The sequence below is a fragment of the Rhinoderma darwinii genome, chromosome 5, assembly GCF_050947455.1.
Source record: "Rhinoderma darwinii isolate aRhiDar2 chromosome 5, aRhiDar2.hap1, whole genome shotgun sequence".
Classification (NCBI taxonomy): domain Eukaryota; kingdom Metazoa; phylum Chordata; class Amphibia; order Anura; family Rhinodermatidae; genus Rhinoderma; species Rhinoderma darwinii.
Genome location: NC_134691.1, coordinates 85,333,758 through 85,350,326, shown reverse-complemented (window position 1 = coordinate 85,350,326; position 16,569 = coordinate 85,333,758). Strand labels below are relative to the sequence as shown.

General features: G+C 41.3%; 1 protein-coding gene across 1 annotated transcript in view; it reads left to right on the top strand.

Moving 5' to 3' along the window:
- Positions 1–16,569, top strand: part of RP1 (RP1 axonemal microtubule associated) — a 406,368-nt gene that overhangs the window by 368,148 nt on the left and 21,651 nt on the right. Inside the window, exons 51-53 of the mRNA XM_075828106.1 lie at positions 6,166–6,314; positions 10,351–10,426; positions 10,541–10,616. Of these exons, the coding sequence (XP_075684221.1) occupies positions 6,166–6,314; positions 10,351–10,426; positions 10,541–10,616 (301 nt within the window). The remainder of the gene's footprint in view (positions 1–6,165; positions 6,315–10,350; positions 10,427–10,540; positions 10,617–16,569) is intronic.

Sequence of the window (16,569 nt, the reverse complement as noted above, 5' to 3'; positions counted from 1 at the left end):
TACAAGGATACATGAAGTATAGGATTCTAAGTAATTTCCTATTGATAATTATTGTCACGTTGGGTTCGTGGACCCACTGGGCCGTACCGCCCTGGCGGTATGGCAGCTGGCCAACAGGGCGCAGGTAACAGTCTATAGTTCGTATAGGGTACCTGTGGAAGCTCGGACAGTAACAAGGCAGGCTCGGCTGGGACTAGGCAGCAGGCAGACGTCAGGCGTGGTGTAGCAGGACAGGCATGGTATGCAGCACAGCATGACTACAGCTGAGCACGGCACTCGACCAGGATAGCACGGGATACAGGATGCAGCTACGGGAAACCCTGGGAACTTAAAGACACTAGGAGACCATTTGCAAAGACAAACTTTGGGTACGACAATGACGCTCAGGCATGGGAGAAAGGGGCTGGGCCCTTCTTATAGCCCAGGGTGCTCTGGGACCAATCAGCTCAATCTCCCACCTGCGTGCACTTTGGCTTCTTAAGTCTGGACTGAGCTCACGAGAGCACCCTGGTGGTCACTGTGGAACAGGGCAGCCGTATGTGCAGACATCTTTGGAGAGAAGGGCGTCAACTGGATGGAAGTAGTTCATGGTCAGCGACCACGGTCGTTACAATTATTAATTAGAAACTACAGTAAATTTTCCCCTTTTTCATAGCTGAATTCTCCATCGCTAAAGGTAAAACAGCAAAAAGGAAGAGTGTTGAATAGGAGAGATCACTTTCCTCCATCTGCTTTCTCACCCATGAACTAGGGGCATTTAGTTCTTAGGCAGGCGCTAGATTTTCTCATTGTCTGTTCTTCTGTCAGGGACGGAGGACTGCTGTACTTCATAACTTTAGCAGCAGAGTCGAGCTGCTTTGAAAATGAAACCCATAGGGAGCTGTAATTGCTACCAATGGGTGGTAGATCCCTAGAAGCATTCTCATGGTAAATTAAATTTTGGGGGAAATATATTCTCTATTGTTCTTTCTATTATTTTGTCTAACCACAAGCAACTGTTGGCTGAAAATGCAGGAAGATGCAACATCTGATGGACTTGTCACTTTCTAAATGCCCAATTTCATGGGTTGATAATAGACTTCCACCATTCCACACTTTAGACTGTAAAGTTTAGTGAGTATATTAGGTTTCTAGAAGTGTATATAATCCACATTTATATGTTAAGAATTGTGCAGTTTATGTTCACCTTGAGATTCCAGGAAAGATGCAAGGACATTAGAGTTCTCCACAGTATAGCGACAGAGAAAAAGGAAACACCGTCCTCCGATAATGTAATATTGAAACAGCTCTGCTTTTTAATCTGGAGTGTTTCTTCTAAGAAAGCCAAGTTTTTACAATACTACACCATCGGAGGACAGTGTTTCATTTTTCTCTGTTATAGGGATTTCGTAGATACAGACTGAGGCACTGGTGCCATTTGTAGTAGCAACAGTGATTCCAGAAGCACCACATGTTCCTAAAAATTGGCCTCTGGAGTCTCTATGCTGTGGAGAACCTTGATATCCTTGAATCATTTCTGAACTTTTGATCTTGAGCTTTGCAAATCTTTATGTATACACAGGGAAACCTCAAAATTGCACAGAAATATGGTGTGTAGTGTAGTCAGCAAACATTTACAGCACACAAATAAACAGCCCTCTCATTTTTAGTCGCCAACATGGCTTCCCGTTTCATTCTTAGTCCCCAGTATGGCTCCTTCTCTCATTCATAGTCCCCAGGATGCCCCCCCCCTTGATTCTTAGTCTCCAGCATGGCTCCCCTCTGATTCCTGGTCCCCAGTATGGCTCCCATCTAAATCTTGTTCCTCATTATGGTTCTTCTCTTTGTCACAGCTTGGCTCCCCCTCTCATTCCTAGTCCCCCAGCATGGTTCCCCTCCCATTCTTAGCCCCGAGCATGGCTCCCCTTCCATTCCCTGTACCTAGCATGGCTCTCCTCTAATTCTTAGTCCCCAGCATGGCTCCCCTATCATTCCTAGTCCCCAGCATGTCTCCCCTCTCATTCCTAGCCCCCATCATGCCTCCCCTCTCATTTCTGTTCCCTAGCATTACTCCCATCTAAATCTTCTTCCCCGACATGGTTCCCTCTTTTTTTTCCCAGTATGGTTTCCCTTTCATTCCTGTGTTTTATTATAGTTCCTAGTCCCCAGCGTGGCCCCGATTTATTTTCTTGTACAGTACATTACTATTGTTTTTACAGCTGTAATATCCTTGTAATATGTATTTAGATTTTATAAAATTACTTTAACACTAAGCTCATATTATAGCTGTTGGCGGGTAAGTTAGAGGTTAATAGTGGAATGCTCAAATTTACCCTCCCCCACACACTTTGCCCCAACTCTTTTTACATGTGATCTTGTTTTTTTCACACTGTGATTGGTGCTTATCCACTTGAAATGGTATGTTGTTTCTTTGACCAGGTGCTATGACTAAGAACGCAGTTGGCGTTTGAAACGCGTAAGCGTACTGGTCCTTTGTCTTTATGTGCTGGGTGGATTTTTAATGTTTATGAAATAAAGTCCTGAGATTTTTTCACAAAGTGCTGGATCATACTTTTTTTTTTCTATAGTACATTACACCAGCATGGCTCCCCTGATCCTTAGACCTCAGTCAGGCTCCGCTCTCCATATTTCCCCTTGCCGATAACATTGACTCCCCAGTAGCAGTCTGCAGGCACCCTTCAGTGGAGCATGATGCGTTCTGCAATTGCTTCTTCTCTGATAGTCTCCCTCCTCTTTCCAACTCCTTTCCAACACTTGCTGGCAACTTCTCTCCATTTATGTGCCAAGCAAGACTTCTCCTTTTGCTCTCTCAGATCCGGTGATGGGGGGCGCATCCTCATCCAGATGATTTACAGCACATGTAAGTCCAATTTGTGGTCTTTTCAAAAGGGTTCCCGCTTAAAAATTTGTTTAAAAAAGTGGTCTTTGTCCGGATTAGGGAGTGGTCTCCTTTTAGAGTGCCGCTTCCATAGACTATAATGGTGAGGAAAATTGTTCACAGAAAAATTTGGTCTGGATGGGTGATCTTCTCAAAGAGGTGTTCTTCTGGTGAGGTTTCACGGCATGTGGGTTTTCTTAAGGAGTTGGACCTACTTCTAAGATTTACAGTAGTCGCGCTTAGGTCGTCTTATCAAAAGCTTGCCTTTTGGATTTTATTTTTGACATTTAGAATTGTATATGAGTATACAACATGAAGGGAGCAGAGAGGTAAGTTCACTACTAAGAACTGCATTGTGTCTCACCCACAGATGTAATATCTGTATTTGAAGGATGTTTTATCAAACATGTATTTAGAATAGAAATTATGCTGCACTTTTTGTGCTATTTTCCTTCAGTAAGATTGACGTTTGTGATTAGGTGCATCTCACACATTCTATAGCACCTGCTCTGAACAGGAGGATAAAGTGCTTTGCTAAGGTTTGCATTGTATAAAGAGTCATTTATAAGACAGTTTGGTTAAACAGGAGCCACAATAATATAAAGCAGATGGAGATCAACAGCGTGACATATTTTTATCTATATCTATATTGCTATAAACTAAAAAGATTAGGAGGTTTTACAAGAATAAAAATATATTTCCCTACACTGCGAGATTTGGGAGAAATACTGTGATTTAATGCACCAGTATACATATATATACACGTGTATAAACTGTAAAATGCTGTTTAAAGGTGAACGTAAACTTTAAAGGGGTTGTGCGGTTTGGAAATCCCATTTTTAAAAACACTATTAGGGATTTCTGAGTTACCCCTTACCAACATTTGATGTAAAGGTACGGGGGGGGGGGTATGGAGCGGGCTAAAGAATTGAGCCTGTTCCCTAAGCCACGGGTGTCAGTTGTATATTAAAACTGACTCCTCGAGATAATTCCGATACCGGACATTTAACTACTTAGATGCCATGGTCAATTACGACCAGAGAATTTATGTAATCAGACAGAGGGGTGGGGGGTTGTACAAAAAAAAACCTTTTCCTATTTTCCCCTAAAATATCGTAAGAAATCAAATACATACACATGATTGGTATTGCCACGTCTATTAAAGTCAGAACTATTAAAATATAACATTATTTAAACCCCAGGGCAAGCGCCGTAAAAAAAGAAAAATGAGAAATACCAGAATTGCTGTTCTTTGGTCACTTTACTTCCCCAAAAAATGGAATAAAAGTGATCAAAAAGTCATATGTGCCCAAAAATGATACTAATAATAACTATAGCTCACCTCGCAAAAAATCTATCTCTCACTGCTCCATCGACGGAAAAATAAAAAAGTTATGGGTCTCAGAATATGGTGACACACAACTAAAGTTTTTTTTGTAAAAATCATTAAAAAAATATATATATATTTGGTACTATTCTAATGGTATTGACCCGCTGTATACAGTTAACATTAAGTTGTTACCACACGCCGAATGCTATAAAAACAAAACCCAAAAAAATCAAAAGAGAAATTGCAGTTTTTGTTTCTATTTTACCTATTCCATTTTCTAGTAAAAACGACAATATCCTGCAAAAAAAACAAGCACTCTTACGGCTATGTCAATGGAAAAACATAAAAAGTTATGGTTATTGGAAGGCGGAGAGGAAAAGACAAAAATGTCAAAATTAAAAATGGCTGCGGCGACAAGGGATTAATTGAGGGGGTCCTCTGTTCAGGTTCCTTATTTCTTGGTCAGAGTGGACTGGTTAAAGACTGATTAAGGACAGTTTGTCTGTTCGAAACGCCTTGACGTTTTTTATTTTAACACTCACTGTACCACGGATCTTGGAATAAATATTTGTATATTTGATCCTTTGCCTGGGTGCCAGATGTATCCTTTGTTTGTATGCTGTGCCTGCCGCTCTGGCTGAGCGTTATCATGTGCACCGTGCATCATGGGTCCTGTGGACTAACTGGTGGTCTTCCCTCTCAAGAGTGGTTACTAAGAGTGTCTCTCGCCCTGGAGGACCTGTCCTCTCCTTCATTACACAGACAAATCATTGATTTAAATGGGCATTGTGTTATGCTTAACTTCTCCTGTGGTGGCGCTGCAGGGAAATTAAACACTTCCTGTCAGGTTTCTCCACAGATTACAACTGATTGTTGGGATCACAGTAGGGGAACACTTTGTGATCACCTTATAGTCAATAGACCCTTCTAAAAAGTAGGGATTGTCCAAACTGGAGAACCCCCAAATGTTGGTTTTGCAGTTAATTATCTCTAAAGCAAGCAGTGCAAATTACATAAATTTCTACTCATTCTATTTTAAAATCAACGTAAGTAAATATATAAACCTAGCTGCATGCAAATCCTGAAGGTTAATACACACAGATTTATCGTGGGGTTCTTACACTAGAGAGCTTTTACTAGCTGTTCCTGTACCTACTTTTGAGTTGGGCGAAACTACTGCAGAATGTCACAAGTTATTTTCAACATGTGAATTTAATCTCACAAATACTGGCTCTGCAGTGTCAAAAATCCATTTCTGAGTCCCATTGTTCTCTAAGGCCGGATTCACACGAGCATGTTCGGTCCGTGATATGCGGACCGTGTGTCGGCAGTATTTTCCAGACCAAACACACAGCAGGGAGCCGGGCTCCTATAATCATAGTTATCTATGATGCTAGTAGTCCCTGCCTTCCCTCGGAAAACTGTCCCGTGCTGAAAACATGATTACAGCACGGGACAGTTTTCGTGCAGCGAGCCAGGGACCACTAGCGTCATAGATAACTATGATTATAGGGGCCTGGCTCCCTGCATTGTGTTTGGTCTGGAAAATACTGCCGGAATACGGTCCTTATATCACGGACCGAACATGTGTGAATCTGGCTTAATAATAAGAGGAAAAAAATCAGCATTGTCCAATTCATGTCCTATACCAAGCAACTCCCCATATCTAAGCTTCCTGGACCCATCTGAATATGAGTGAGTTGGCTATAGGTTTTAACTGTGAATGTTGATGGAGCTATAACCTCTGATTTTATTCTGGTCCCATTTTTTTTTTATCTTTATAGAAATTTGAGGCTTCCCCTATATTTAGATAACCTGACAATGTTTTTTAGAACTGACTTTTGTATTCATATATTATTTTTATATTGCGTAGTAATGAATGTTGCTGATTTTAACTCATAAAATGTAAACTCGTTGCCTGTCATTTTCAATGTTTTTGTAATGTTTTGCTTTACAGCTGTTACATATTCTGTAACTCTTTTCGTCACCGACATGCTGGAGCAGAAAGATAAATTACATATTGGTATTTGCTTACATGGGAAACATGGAGACACTGGACATAGACATATAAATTGGCAGCATGGGAAGAATGGAAATGAAGACGAGGTAAGACCAGGCAAGGTGTATTTAGTTTTCAGTTTAACGGTGCCAGATGTTGGCGTTTTTAAAATCTGGTTCATTAGAATATAGCTATGATCGGTGACTTAAAGAGTTGCATTGTTTCTTGGGAGTCTTAGATAATATAAAATCCAAATCTTTTCCCACTAAAAGATTCAGACTTCTTTGTCCCCATGTTTTACACTGCAGCTCTGCTTGTTCAGATTGATTTTTGTATATAAGCTCAAGCCCATCGAAAACTGACAACTGCAGAGCACTACCGTATTTCATAATACGGTCCGTTATTACGAACGAAATCTTCGGTCGTGTGCATGGGGCCTTACATACTGCCTATAGTTAGAGCAGCATGTTATACCTGACAGGCTTGAGGCTCTGTCACCACATTATAAGTGGCCTATATTGTACATGATGTGATCGGAGCTGTAATGTAGATTACAGCAGTGTTTTTTATTTAGAAAAATTATCATTTTTGACGGAGTTATGACCTATATTAGCTTTATGCTAATGACTTTCTCAATGGACAACTGGGCGAGTTTTACTTTTTGGCCAAGTGGGCGTTGTACAGAGGAGTGTATGACGCTGACCAATCAGCGTCATACAATTCTCCCTATTCATTTACACAGCACATAGCGATATAGCTATATCGCTATGCGCAGCCACATAAACACACTATAACGTCACTGGAGTGTCCTGACAATGAATATACATTACCTCCAGCCAGGACGTGATGTGTATTCAGAACCCTGACACTACAGCACAGCAAGCGTAATCCTGCTTGAAATTACAGTTTACAGCGTAATCTCGCGTAATCTGTGCTGAATTGTGTTAGCGAAGTGTCAGAATTCTGACTACACATCACGTCCCGGCTGGAGGTAATGTATATTCATTGTCAGGACACTGCAGTAATGTTATAGTGTGTGTATGTGGCTGCACATAGCGATATAGCTATATCGCTATGTGCTGTGTAAATTAATGGGGAGAAGTGTATGACGCTGATTGGTCAGCGTCATACACTTCTCTCCACAACGCCCACTTGGCCAAAAAGTAAAACACGCCCAGTTGTTCATTGAGAAACTCATTAGCATAAAGCTGATATAGGTCATAACTCTGTCAAAAATGATTGTTTTTCTAAATAAAAAACACTGCTGTAATCTACATTACAGCTCCGACCACATCATGTACAAGATAGGGCACTTATAATGTGGTGACAGAGCCTCTTTAAGAAGGAATCCTGGGGCACAAATAACTTTGTTTTTATAGCATTTTATGATAAACACAATCTGTTGCCCACACAGTTGTGCCAACAAAACAAACTCCCTATAATGTGGTCCCTACACTGTGTTGTGACATTGCATATTGTCCGCACAGTTGCAAACACATATGTAGTAATGTATAGAACCACGGACCATAGTATATGCCTCCTGGTAATTCTGTACAGCATCCAATCCCTTATAACCATGCATGCTGGGGACCCAGTTAAACTTTTCAAAAGTATTACTTTAATGCTAGTATAAAAAAAGCTTTATAGGTTACCCCTAGATACCCTTTTCCATTTCCCTAGTTGAAAAACACAACTCCCTGTTGGATCCTGTAAGCAAACTAGTTTCTTAGCAAATGGAAAAATATAATGCCTAGTAAAGCAGATTTAATAGAGCACTTTCTGAAATATTGACTCCAGCCCAGACATTAAACCGCTCCAGGTAATTTAGATTGAATTAGTTTCATTAGTATATCGGAGTTCCTTAAAAAAAAAAAAAGAATGCTTGTTCACATGGCAGCGGATGCCGGTGCAGAAAACAAGTTGCTTATGTACCTTCATTGACCTTCCAAGAAAGAAGAAACTAAATAGCCTTTTAGTGTGCTTTAGTTTGGGAAGTATAGTTACATTTGATGTGGCATAAATCCTTCAATGTGGATATGTTTTATAAATCTGTCATCAGAATATGGTGTTCTATTTGAAAGCCGCATATTATAATGACCGATCCCTTGGGCTGTTTTTCCAAATGCACTAAAAAAATAGGGTACCATTTGGTTAATAGTCACCAAGAGTACAATGGATTCAAAGTTGCTGTATTCATGAGTATAGGATTTTTGGGGGTTTAATTTTTACGATGTTCATCGTGCGGTAATAACTACATATTCACTTTATCTACAGTTGATACGAGTACGGCAATAACAAATTTATATTTTTTCTATGTTTTAAAAAAACATCGCCATAACTTTTTTATTTTTCCGTCGATTGAGCGATGTGATGACTTATTTTTGCAAGGCAAACTGTAGTTTTTATTGGTACCATTTTGGGGTACATGTGACTTTTTAATCACTTTTTATTCCATTTCTTTGGGGCGATAAGGTTACCAAAAAACATCAATTAGGGCGTTTTTAATTTTTCTTTTTTTATGGCGTTCACCGACCGGGTTAAATAAAATTATATTTTAATAGTTCAGACTTTTAAGGATGCAGAGAAACCAGTTATATTAACTTTTATCTTTTTAACATTACTTTAGAGAAAAAATGGGAAAAGGTTTTTTTTTTTAACTTTACATTTTTTTGTAGGACATTTAATTTTTTTTATTTAACAGTTTTTTGTAGTTATTTTTTAAGTCCCCCTAAGTGACTTGAACCAGCGATTGTTGGATTGCTTGCACTATATAATGCAATACTAATGTATTGTAGCATTTAGCAATTTTGACGGACTCCTATGAAGCCCTGCCAGAGGCATGTGTGCTTAGATAGCAGACCTGAGGGTCTTCATTAGGCTCTCAGGCTGCCATGACTTCCATCGGCACCCCACGATCGCATGTCAGAGGGGGCCGCCTTCCTCATTCTAACGCTTTAGATGCCGCGGTCGCAATTGACTGCGGCATCTAAGGTGTTAAAGGGGCGCAATCAAAATGATATATGATTCCGCCCATTGCAGTGAGTTGTCGGCTGTATTACACAGTCGATACCCGCGAAGTATGGAGGGCGCTCAGGCCGTGAGCCCGCTCCATACTTCCGCTAAATGGCTGCCACATATATTTACATGGCATGTTGTTAAGGGGTTAACTAAATAGCAAAATATTAGTGCTACTGTTTTGTTTTGGTTAATAGTCCAGCAGATCTACCACTATAATATAGTATTTTTAAATAATCTAGACCTATCATTCTTTCTTAATGGCTGTGTAAACCAGGGCTACCCCTTCTCACTATAACTGCAATGTTTGCAAAACGTGAGGGGTGGAGGGACAACTGAGGAGTAATGCAGCCATTCTCTTCTACAAAAAAATAGGAATTTAAATTCGGTTAAAGACTCCAATTTCTTCTGAAACTAATTAAATACAGTATCGTGACATGCTAGCGAAACCCTTGACAGACTACAATGCACAACACAACCACTGGGTGGCCACACATAGACACATATAACATAATCTTCTCATGACAGATATAACATAATCTTCTCGTGACAGAGTATTTCGAAACCATGATCATGATCATGATCATGATATCGTGCCACACGTCTCAGGATATGATGAGATAAGATGAAAGGTAAGGAAGTACAGATCGATACCATGATGTTGATGTGTGATGGCATGAACTCAAAGATTTGGTTTTGGTATGGAGCCACCACCACTCTATGTATGCAGAATATATTTTACTCCATTAAAGATATACATTTATTTTACCCCATGTAGAATAGTTCTTAAAAACAACCTGTTCTAGATTCATACTTGCCATTGGCAATACTATTCCTGGAATTTTTGCCACATAATTTTAGCTGTATTTCTTCTTGTAAACAGCCATTGTTTTTAGCTTTTATGATACAAGATTTGTTAAAAAAAAAAAAAGCAGCAAGATCTTCTGCACATGAAGAGAGCGTCTGGTGGTGCGTGACAATGAGAGCAAATGTGTGACAAACGCATTACATTCAATTACTTGCATCTATAGGTGGACTTAATTAAAATGTTGTGATGTGAGCCAGACATGCCCATGTTCCTCTTGGTATTTAAGCCTTCACAATAAACAGGCTGCTGTTTCTTCACAGTCATTTACAGCGATATTAGATGCGGTTGAACTTGGGGAAGTACATCAGGCTGACATTTCAATGAGCAGCAGCGATGGTACGTTTCAATTGTCATTGTTAAATATTTCTTTAGGAAATAGATTTCATGCATCAGAGTTATCTACGCTGCCAAGTCATTTAAAGAAAAATATCTGTTTTAAAATCTATTCAGATTGCAAGTTGCTTATCAAAAGGATTCATGTAAAGGATTCTTCAAAGAACGAGCTCTACGTATTTAATGTGAATGAGTAAGTGAAATCTTTAAACATCTATGTTATACTGTTTGTAACGGAGCACTGAGTAATATCAGAGAAGTTAACGGGGAGTTTCTGATACAACATGTCAAAACAATACTGAAAGTTGCATTGTTTTGGTAAAATGAATATATTTGTATTTGCAAAGCAGTGGGGATTGAGGGTACTGATATTTACTAGACATTTCAAAATGCTGCAAAGGTCACATATACGCAGGGGCAGCTGTGCCAGTTATAGGTCATATACCTGTCCACTGTGCACTTCCAAAAATTCCCATCACCAATTCGTCATTCATGAGGTGAGCACTTTGCCTCAGGCATCTACTGTATGAATCTGTCACAGAAATTGTGCACTGTCATGAGTATTTTCAATATCGTTCTGATGGTGTGACCAGGTGTTGTCTAGAAGATGTGACCTGAGTACCCAATACGTAGATTAATGAGGTTGTACCATAATCGACACTTATCACCTATCCAGATAAATTGAGTATTACTAGCATACTAGCATACTAGTATTACCAGGGAGGGCCTTTCCCAGCCTAATAATACCAGCCTGCGGTCACCCCAGTGCCCGACCATCACTACAGATGGTCGGGTACTGGATCGTACCCGGCTCTTCCTGGCACCCCTGGTGGCGGTGGGTACCGGGGTAATAATGGGGGTTAGTGTTAGCCTTTTCACCGGCTAACACTAAGCCTTAGTAATGGATGCTGTCAATCTGTCAGCGGCCATTAGTAAGTTGGTAGCGATAAAGTTAAAAGAAATACAAAGACATAGAAAAAATAGATTTATTGAAATAAAACACCCCCACACAACCCTCATTAACCATTTTATTGAGAATAAAAAAGCCGTCACCGAAGTAGTCCTCGAATCCGACGTAGTCCAACAACCGAACCTGTAAAAAAACACAAAAAAAACATTAGTAAGGGCCTGTTCACATCACCGCTGCCCTTCCGTTGATGGGTTCCGTCGGGTTAACCCCTCAACAGAAAGTCAAACTGAAACCTCCGCTCCCGTTTCCCTCACCATTGATCTCAATGGTGACGGAAACATTGCTAAAGATTTCCGTTTCTCACCGTTGTGACAGGGTTCCGTTGTTTTGCATTGTCAACTGCGCTATTGATTCCGCCAAAACAACGGAACCCGTTCACAACGGTGACAAACGGAAACCATTAGCAAAGTTTCCATCACCATTGAGATCAATGGTGATGCATGGAAGCTAAGGTTTCCGTTTGCCTTTACGTTGAGGGTTTAACCAGACGGAACCCCTCAACGGAAGGGCAGCGGTGATGTGAACAGGGTCTTAGATACAGGGCCCTAGATACAGGGCCCATGTGCATGTGTGATACTGTTTGTTGGACCCTGTATCTAAGCCTAATGACAGTAATCTTATGCAGTATAAGCTGGGGCCCTGTATCTAAGCCTAACACACGGTAAGCTTTAAAGGTTGTCCAGTCCCTAAATATTGATGGCCTATCTTCAGTATAAGCCATCAATAGCTGATGAATCGGGGTCCCACTCCCGGGAGCCCCGCTAATCAGCGGTCTTGTAGAGGGTGCAGAGCTCGTACGACTGCTGCTTCCCCTTCATTTCCCTCACTTGCTCACACTGTGAATCGCTGACACGTCCGTGTCGGCGATTCAGTGTGAGAAAGTGACCGGAATGAGGGGAAGTAGCACTCGTACGAGCGGCTGCAACCCCTCCAAAACAGTTGATTGGAGGGGGTGCCGGGTGTCTGACCCCAACCCATCAGCAAGACACTAAAATTAAACTTACCTCCTTTTCGGCCGCAGGTCCTCACTCCATCAAGTGTCAGGATGCTGTGCGCAGCGCATAGCATTGTGACGTTATGCGCTGCGCACAGCGCTGTGACGTCAGAAACTCTGATGCGCTTCAGGAAGAGGAGGGTAAGTACTGTCAGTTACTATAGTAACATGGGCCCATGTAGTTTATTACATAGGCCCCAGTTACTATAGTAACTTTTCATTGATGTGGTGCGGGGGGCTATGGGCCCCCCTGGATTCTGGACCCGGTCGCAATTGCGACCGCTGTGACCCCTATAGCTACGCCACTGCTCACACCCCCGCTCGACCGTTGCTACATACAGCATCCTCATCTTTGCGGTCAAGTGATTGGTGAGGTTCCCAGAGATCAGACAATTACAGGATAGTTGATAATTGTCAATTCTAGGACTGCCCCTTTAAGGGCTCATGCATATAACATTGCCATATGCACGGACACTGTACAGTACCACACTCAAAATCAGGACCCTGTTCACTAGTTGTGCTGTTGTATGGTGCTTCTGTGAGGTACCGTATTTTCTCCTCAAAGCAATGTTTCTTGGGCAGAGTACCCGCGAAAGATGGCAAAGATGCAGCATGCCACCATTTTTTTCACCTCTATGTGCTTTAGTATTAATTTGAAAGTACATGGAAGTACATAATTGTCCCAAAGCAGCCGTATTTGTCATCCGATCACATCTTTTTTGCAATCCAAAAAATACTAGTTGTCGGCAGCATATCACCCCGTGCTGTCGACAATATACAGTTTGTATTGGGACCAAAAGATTGTATTAACAATCGTTCTTCATCATACAATTTGCATTAACCCATGTAAAGTGGCCTTTAAACAAGCGCTAATCAACTTGTTATAGCAGGGAAGAAACAAAGGGAGACCCAGCAGGCTGGCAGGCATTGAAATGTCAAGAAAAAATGCAGATTTGCGGTTAAGCAAAAGAGAAAAGTGCCTTTATTTCCAGCCGGCTATAGTAGTAGGTATGTGTTAAAACATAACTTTTATTAGTTAGGATTAAATACAATAGTAATTTAGACAAAACTAATAATGTTTAAAAATTAGCCCATTTGAACCCCTGAGGACGCTGCGGATGCAGCGAAACATGTCGGGGGGGCTTCCCACTATCTTTTAATTTCATATGTCTCATTGACTTAGATACAGACACTACTTATCCGTGTATCTCGGCGTTCTGCAGACGCCGTAGGAGACACAAGCCTAGACAGACTCCTTTGTATGTCGATTGCATCTGACTGATGCAAAATCTATCCCTGTCAGTGAACTTTGGCTAATTTTTAAACATTATTCGTTTTGTCTAAATTACTATTGTATTTAATCCTAACTAATAAAAGTTATGTTTTAACACATACCTACTACTATAGCCGGCTGGAAATAAAGGCACTTTTCTCTTTTGCTTAACCACAAATCTGCAATCAACTTGTTATATCTTTGGTCGACGCTAATTATTGGCAGAAATCTTTTCGTGTAAATGGACCCTTAGGGGGGAATTTTTTAAGTCCCAAAAAGGCTCAAAAGGCTCAATTTGTGTTGAAAAATTCAACTTTTGGGTATTTTACGCCACCCTTAGCACGTTTTGAAAAAGAAGGCATGGCTTACAAAAGGGGCGGGTCACCGCAGCCCGACAAATGTGTTATTATTTAGGCCAGAGAACTGGCGTAAATTATAATGAATATCTACACATGCTACTGATGTACACTACTGTGCAAACGTTTTAGGCAGTTGTGAAAAAATGATGCAAAGTAAGAATGCTTTCAAAAATAGAAGTGTTAATAAAATAAAAAGTGAATGAACAGAAGAAAGAACAAATCAAGTCAATATTTGGTGTGACTACCCTTTGCCTTAGAAACTGCATCTATTCTTCTAGGTACACTTGAACTAAGTCATGAATATTGTAGGTTTAGGGCATGGCCACACGTGGCGGATTTCATCCGCAACTGTCCGCATCAATGCCGCGGATTACGGCTGCGGATCTGCCCAAAATGTGCAGAAAATTGATGCGGACTAGCTGCTGCGGACTGTGGGAAAAGTGCTTCCCTTCTCCCTATCAGTGCAGGATAGAAGGAAGGGACAGCACTTTCCCTAGTGAAAGTAAACGAATTTCATACTTACCGGCCGTTGTCTTGGTGACGCGTCCCTCTTTCGGCATCCAGCCCGACCTCCCTGGATGACGCGCCAGTCCATGTGACCGCTGCAGCCTGTGCTTGGCCTGTGATTGGCTGCAGCTGTCACTTAGACTGAAACGTCATCCTGGGAGGCCGGACTGGAGACAGAAGCAGGGAGTTCTCGGTAAGTATGAACTTATATTTTTTTACAGGTTGCTGTATATTGGGATCGGTAGTCACTGTCCCGGGTGCAGAAACAGTTACTGCCGATCGCTTAACTCTTTCAGCACCCTGGACAGTGACTATTTACAGACGTCTCCTAGCAACGCTCCCGTCATTACGGGAGCCCCATTGACTTCCTCAGTCTGGCTGTAGACCTAGAAATACATAGGTCCAGCCAGAATGAAGAAATGTCAAGTTAAAAAAGCAAGACGCATCCGCAGCACACATAACATGTGCATGACAGCTGCGGACTTCATTGCGGAAATTAGAATCTCCATTGAAGTCAATGGAGAAATTCCGCCATGAGTCCGCCACTGCTCCGCAACAGACAGAGCATGCTGCGGACACCAAATTCCGCTCCGCAGCCTATGCTCCGCAGCGGAATTTTACGCATCGTCTAAACGAACACTTATAGTCAGGTGTATGATTAACCAATTATAACAAACAGGTGATAATGATCATCATTTTCATATGTAGGTTGAAACAGTCATTAACTGTAAGAGAAACATATGTGCAGGAGACTTAAAATTGGATGAGGAACAACCAAACTCTGCTACAATAGTTAGGTTGTGGAAGACGGTTTCATATCACATTTTCACCATGGCAAAACTGAGCACAGCAATAATACCCAAGGTAGTTATACTGCATCAGCAAGGTCTCTCCCAAGCAAAGATTTCAAAGCTTCTTGGGGTTTCAAGATGTGCTGTTCAAGCTCTTTTGAAGAAGCACAAAGAAACGGGCTATGTTGAGGACCGTAGACGCAGTGGTCGGCCAAGGAAACTTAGTGCAGCAGATCAAAGACACATCATGCTTACTTCCCTTTGAAAGACGTCCAGCAGTGCCATTAGCTCAGAATTGGTATAAACCAGTGGGACCCAGGTACACCCATCTACTGTCCAGCAAAGTTTGGCCACAAGTGGTCTTAATGGAGGAATTGTGGCCAAAAAAAACATACCTTCTATGTGGAAACAAGGCCAAGTGACTCAATTAAGCGTGAAAACATAGAAAATGGTGTGCAGAAAAATGGCAGCAGGTTCTCTGGACTAATGAGCCAAAATTTGAATATTTGGCTCTAACAGAAGGCAGTTTGTTCACCGAAGGTCTGCAGAGCGGTACAATAATGAGTGTCTGCAGGCAACTGTGAAACATGGTGGAGGTTCCCTGCAAGTTTGGGGCTGCATTTCAGCAAATAGAGTTGGGGATTTGGTCAGGACTAATGGTGTCCTCAATGCTGAGGCAGATACTTATCTATCATTCTATATTATCAGGGACTGGGAGGCATATGATTGGCTCCCAATTTATTCTGCAGCAGGACAATGACCCCAAACATACAGCCAATGTCATTACGAACAATTTTCAGCGTAAAGAAGAATGAGTCCTGGAAGTGATCTGGAAGTCAGTCTGGGATTACATGAGGAGACAGAAGAATTGAGGAAGCCTACATCCACAGAAGATGTGTGGATAGTTCTCCAAGATAATCGAAACAACCTACCTGCCAAGTTCCTTCAAAAACTGTGTGCAAGTGTACCTAGAAGAATTAATGCTGTTTTGAAGGCAAAAGCTGATCACACCAAATATTGATTTGATTTAGATTTCTCTTCCGTTCATTCACTTTGTATTTTGTTAATTGATTAAAAAAAAGCTATTGACACTTCTATTTTTAAAAACTTTCTTACTATGCAGCATTTTTCCACAACTGCCTAAAACTTTGGCACAGTACTGTAGATGTCACTCTGTGGGGTATAGCAAGGTAGAGACCCGTGCTGGGCCCCAGTACCTTGCCCCTCAGATCGGACTTACCCCCCCATCGGA